The sequence below is a fragment of the Magallana gigas genome, chromosome 8 (genome assembly GCF_963853765.1).
Source record: "Magallana gigas chromosome 8, xbMagGiga1.1, whole genome shotgun sequence".
Taxonomy (NCBI): domain Eukaryota; kingdom Metazoa; phylum Mollusca; class Bivalvia; order Ostreida; family Ostreidae; genus Magallana; species Magallana gigas.
The window spans coordinates 50,465,819-50,471,879 of NC_088860.1; the positions used below are offsets into that span (position 1 = coordinate 50,465,819).

The 6,061-nt window shown below is 36.7% G+C and overlaps 1 protein-coding gene across 1 annotated transcript; it reads right to left on the reverse strand.

The window, feature by feature from the left end:
• Positions 1–640: 640 nt before the first annotated feature.
• On the reverse strand, positions 641–4,135 carry LOC105338021 (G-protein coupled estrogen receptor 1). Its single transcript, XM_011442990.4, has 2 exons — positions 3,771–4,135; positions 641–2,286 (listed from the first exon to the last, which is right to left on the reverse strand). The coding sequence occupies exon 2, from the start codon at positions 2,282–2,284 to the stop codon at positions 1,199–1,201; it is 1,086 nt and encodes a 361-aa protein (XP_011441292.3). The 5' UTR covers positions 2,285–2,286; positions 3,771–4,135; the 3' UTR covers positions 641–1,198.
• Between the last annotated feature and the right edge of the window lie 1,926 nt (positions 4,136–6,061).

The following is a 6,061-nucleotide window of genomic DNA, read 5'->3' on the forward strand; positions in this document are numbered from 1 at the left end:
AACACTTAATCAAATAGTAGCATTTGTTGAGTACCTCGATCTAAACAAGTTTTAGTGGACCTTAGTCCAATCTGATCAATCTCTGAAACAGAGAAACAGCCCAGTGTTAAAATCTTTACAGGCATCTACGTGTTCTGAGTTTTAGCGTATTTCGTTCCCTAGGAGACGCTTCCCTAACCCTATTTTTAGAACTACCGCATAGTGAAGTACCATCATATAATGAAGTATCAGCATGTAATGTTAAAGTATCAGCATGTAATGTTGAAGTATCAGCATGTAATGTTAAAGTACCATCATGTAATGTTAAAGTATCAGCATGTAATGTTGAAGTATCAGCATGTAATGTTAAAGTACCATCATGTAATGTTAAAGTATCAGCATGTAATGTTGAAGTATCAGCATGTAATATTAAAGTACCATCATGTAATGTTAAAGTATCAGCATGTAATGTTGAAATATCAGCATGTAATGTTAAAGTACCATCAAGTAATGTTAAAGTATCAGCATGTAATGTTGAAGTATCAGCACGCAATGTTAAAGTACCATCATGTAATGTTAAAGTATCAGCATGTAATGTTGAAGTATCATCATATAATGAAGATTATCTACATAAGGCAGTTGAGGCGTTCCATATTTTTCTGTATTGGTTATTTGACTATTCCTAGTATAAGGGCGGTTAGCCAGGTTGCCAATGCATTCGGAAGAGCCTCGGAACAACTCGGGATTACTCGGGATTAAGGGTCATTACTATTCCACTTACCAATCAATCAATCAATAAGTGTAATTCAAACTGGGAACTTTTTGTATAATTTTATCATATCACTAATAGCCTGAAGCTCATGAAAGATTGATAGACAGATTGTTTTTAAGTTCAAATACCGGTTAATCCTGTTGAATTGTTTGCAATCTTTATTCAAACATCCTATATGCCTCCCATCAAACAGCACTGATGATAATCCACGGGAGGGATGACTTTAATTTTGTCATAGATCACCCTACTGAGATTGGTTAGATAATGGACCCCCGGGACCCTGCATTGAGGCAACACAAGACTAATGATTATAACCATTATCAATTTTGCTTTATTTGCTCTGCCATTGATTTTGGGATGCAGAAGGGAGGGGGTCATATCTATAGATTTTGTTTTGTTTACTCCCCGCAATCAACGTTTGGAAGACCGTGGTGAAGGGAGGGGGTGTCATCTAGCGGTGTGTCGTGTCACAGGCCTCAGCATGTTGCGTAACTCTTTACGGAAAGTTGATCCGGCCAGGCAATAGAGGAAAAAGTTAATGGCGTGATCGGAGTAATCACAGATGTTAACGATGGCCCAGGTCAGATAGAGTGCGGCGCTGTCCTGATCCTCAGACACGTAGTACGGCTCCACGATCAGAAATATCATGATGGGCAGGGTCAGGATTAGGAAGGTGGCGTTCCTGGCCAGCAGCATCGTGGTCAGGCTGGAGAGCTTGTCCCTGTGTGGTGGGGATCTGTTTCCGTGGGGTGGGTATCTGTCGCTGTTGGCTGATAACTTGTTCCAACTACCCCCCGAGGTCGTGCTGTACTGATAAGCCAAGCGTTTTTGGGAGGCATACACACCTCGAACGATTAAACTGTTTGTTATGACCATTGTAGTAAATGGTAGGAGAAAACCCACGGTCAGAGAAATCCAAGGAAACACAAACTCGTTAAAGTAGTTGCCGTGGGTACACTCCTCTTGGGAACTATCACTAGTTTTGCTTAATGACACTCCCCAAAATATGTGTATGTTTGCTAGAGCAACTGAAGCAAAGATGGCGGCTACGGTGCACTTTGCGTACTTGAGTCTGCAGAGCGTTTGAGAGTGATGCGGTAGACACACGATGATACAACGATCTATAGTGACCGCGACAAGCGTCCATACGGACATGTTAAGGAAGACGTTCACGACGAACGTAACAAACTGACACAGACAATCGGACTGAAGCCGGATGTCAAAGTCAAAAGCACGCTTGAGCCACGCCGTTCCTAGTCCAAAATAAAGCACGAACAGATGGATAAATGATAGAACTGTCAGGTAGAATGTGGTGGTCTGTTTGGTTAGAGCTTTTCTCTGCAGCACGCATATCGACAGGGTATTTGTTACCGTGCCGGTAAGTAACAGGATGGGGGAGGTGTAAACCCAGATCAGCGTGGAAATCCGGAACAGCGGGTCCGCCTCGATGTCGCTCTCTGATTGGTTACTTCCGTTCGCCATGGTTATGTCTGTTATGTTTTTGTACATTGTAGCATTGAGGTATATCTCCATTTCTAAAAAAATGAAATGAAGGAAATCAACTAATATAGATTAACTCAATCATCTTATTGCTACTTGATTTTAGCTCCTTGTTTAAAACTATGCATTCATGCGATATTGTTCTTATATGAAAAAAAAAAACTTGTGAAAAGAGATGAAGCGTAAATGAAACTGCATCTAGCTCCAATTCATGTCAACACAGAATATAGATATTGTTACGAAAGAGTTGTAAATCTAAACATGGTGTGCTCAATTATCATAACATAACATTTCAGCATTAAGAAAATATTAAACTACATTGTAGCTGTATGGTGCTTGCAATAAATCTATTGATTGGTGACCAAATTTGCAATCTAAGTTCCATCATTGATAGCCAATACATATCAGCTATAACATAACGACAGTGTTGCAATTCGATTTAGTTTAAGAAACAAAGAACTGGTAAACGCAAGTTCCGGAATGATACATGTGACACTGGTGCTCTTAATCTTGTCAAAAAAACAGCTCCATGTTTTATTCATGATCAAAAACCTCGCCGGCGATGGCTGTAAAATTCATTATATAATGATGAATGAACGTTTGAGGATGAATCAGAGACATTGCCTCTGTGATGGCCAGCTTCACTTCTATCTGCGTAAACAGTTGGAGCGAAGATCCTGCCCCGGCCAAAAGTTTCTACTGACAGCTGTGACTGATTGAGTGCAACACGTTGGGGAAAATCATTTCTATACAATATCCAGCATTTTAATTACTACTACATTTACCAGTCCCCCTCCCAAGCCCCCCCCCCCCAAAAAAAAAAAAAAAAATTCAAAAACAAACAAACCAAAACAAAACAATACCTACACTTAAACATAGAAACAAAAAAAAAGAAGAAAATAATAAAACTTATAGCAACAAAATCACAGTAACAGCAAAAAATTGATACCAAAAAAAAAATTAATCCAAAATAAAAAAAAAACCAAAAGATAAAAATCCCCACAGAGCAAATTACATGTATGTCAAAAGGTGTTAACATTTTGTGTACCTTAATACATTTTGTTAATATTAATTTTGCATTATAAGTTTTATATCAGAAAAAATGTGACAATACCGCTAAATAAATGTTTTTCACACATATAAATGACTATTCCAAATTTTTATCAATAAATGTTTCCCTCTTCGTAGAAATTCTTAATGAACTTTTATGCATTCTCTCATGTCCTACATAGAGACTCGTGTACAGTACATTCGGTTCACTACTGTACGCACTGCATAATGCATGATCAACATTAGCCAGTGGTCAGATTATTGATGCCGTTCATTAAAACCTTTCATAATTAATAACCTGTATTATACAAGTAGCATAGAATCCGTATGCCCGGCAATGACACTCTACTGAACAGAGATATGAGCGGCATTAACTAGTAAAAGCTCTCCATTTTTGTCATTTAGTAAAAGTATTCACAAATATATCCTGATTACACAAAAAACTGTTACACACAGCGGCCTGGCCTACCTTTCTCTGTGGCGTCCAGTTCCACGCTCGGCTCCAATGGAACAGCGCCAGTCAGGACGAGGTGCCCGGTAACAGAGGAGCATCGATTACCTCGTTATAACGAATTATCTGCCTATCACGGAAACATGTGTGGAGATACCGCGACAAAAGCACTTGTCTACGAAGTGAGTGATCGCCTGATCCTAATGGCACTGATTGTATATTAGTGCATTTTAATCAATGCTTTCATGGAATCTTGTCTTTTATCTTGTCTGTTGGTCTGAGTGGGGCACTGCGCGGTCAAGTTGTAACGAACTATCTCTTACTTGTATATAGGCAGTGAATTGATTTTTAAACGAAAGCGATCCATATACGGAACAGTGGGACATTAAGAATGGATAATATACCATCAACTGAACGACCTGCAATTATAGGTGAAAATATTAATAAAAACCGTGAATTAATGAATTTTTATTCATAAATGCAACTAAATTAAAAATATCAATGAGTCATGTTGTAAATTTTGAATTTACCGGGTGGCAGTAAATACAAAATTTACAAGATGACAGTTGACAGTTGTCATGTTGTAAATTTTGTATTTACTGCCAACCGGTAAATTCAAAATTTACAACATGACAAATGCATGCAATTATTATAAATAAGTTTATTTAATAACGTTGTATAAATATATAAAATTAAATTTATAAATTTTCTATCACATTAAAGAGTTCTCTGACTCAATTCTTATTGAACAATCTGACATTTTGAAGATTTCCACTAGTGTATATACTTTATTGTCGGTGGATGATATCTTTTTGGACTATATCATTCCACCCCCTTTTCTACTCCTAAGATAATTACATTCCATGTTTATTTAACCTTGTAATTTAAAACATTCATACTACCATATAGATGTATAATATAAAGGATATCTAGGATGGTTGCTAAAGACGAAGTACTGTTATTGAGAGTGGTAATGTTAACTAGTCGGTCGTCGATAAAGAAATCGAAACCAATTTTTGTTTGTTTAGTACTTCCGGTCAGTAATACACACTGTGAACCCTAAGATAACTCTGGCCATTGTTTGAGCATTGATAGCATAGGTCCTGAGATAAACAAAGCATTGTAACAGAGATGGACAAAGCATTGTAACAGAGATGGACAAAATGAAGATAGCTAATGGATTTATTGTCATCGCCCTATTTCGTTTAACGGAAGGTATGTTGGAATGATGATGTAATAAAAGTTATATTTGATAAATTTAAGAGAGAGAGAGAGAGAGAGAGAGAGAGAGAGATTGTTATTTTTATCCATTTTCTGTGGTTACATTCTTAAAATTCTTTATCATATGTCTACATAACCACGATTCATCACCACATCATTGATTAATTTTGTTTGAGTAATCAATAATCAAAATTCTTCTTAATCAAAAATTCTCAACCGAAGCGTCATAAAAACTATATCACAGGTAACTTTGAAATTTCTTTCAGCTGCATTATATTGTCAACGGGAAAGTGACATAGTTTTAGTAGATGATCAGTTCAACAAAACCTATTTCTTGGTTAATGTTCACATGAGCTGGATGGAAGCTGAGCGCCTCTGTTGGGCGAATTACAGCGGGACCTTATTATCCATCGACAGTGAGGAGGAACATAGTTTTGTGTCCAATGTTCTCTCTCGGGAACCGTTTGTTTCATCTATCAATAATCAGTCTGTTTGGACTGGTTTATTTCAGTTTAACGACCAGTGGAGATGGCCAGAATGTAAGAAACGTCCTGTAAATATATGCTCTTGTTTAAGAATTTTATTTCCAAGTGCTACAGTCTTTTAGTTATTTTGGAAACAGGCTACATAACATTGTACATGTAATTGTAGTATATTATAAATTTATAATAGTAACATGTTGATTAATTTTATACAGTATTTATTTAAAGATCGGAAATTCATCGGAAGAATTGCTTCGTTCGTAATACCCGGCTTTTTAAATAAGACAATTGGACTAAAGCAGCGAGTTGTCTTGAGAGACGGGACATGGACCGTAACTGATTTAGACAATATATTTCCTTTTATATGTGAATCGGGTAAGTCCAAAGCATACCTGTTTAATGGTTTTTAACTCTAAACGACATCCTTTTCATCACTATTTCAATAATTACAGACTACACATAACGCAATCGCATTATATTTATTTGAAGTTATGTATTATTTATCCAGCAGATTAAAATAAAATCAGTAATGCAAATCGCATTTTTAAAGTTTGTTTAAAGTTTGAGAGGTGTAACTTTATATTGTTCTTTTGTTTTACAGCAGCT

What these genes read in the sequence shown, in the direction of transcription:
- LOC105338021 (XM_011442990.4), bottom strand. Translation starts at nt 2,284, where the DNA reads ATGGAGATATACCTCAATGCTACAATGTACAAAAACATAACAGACATA.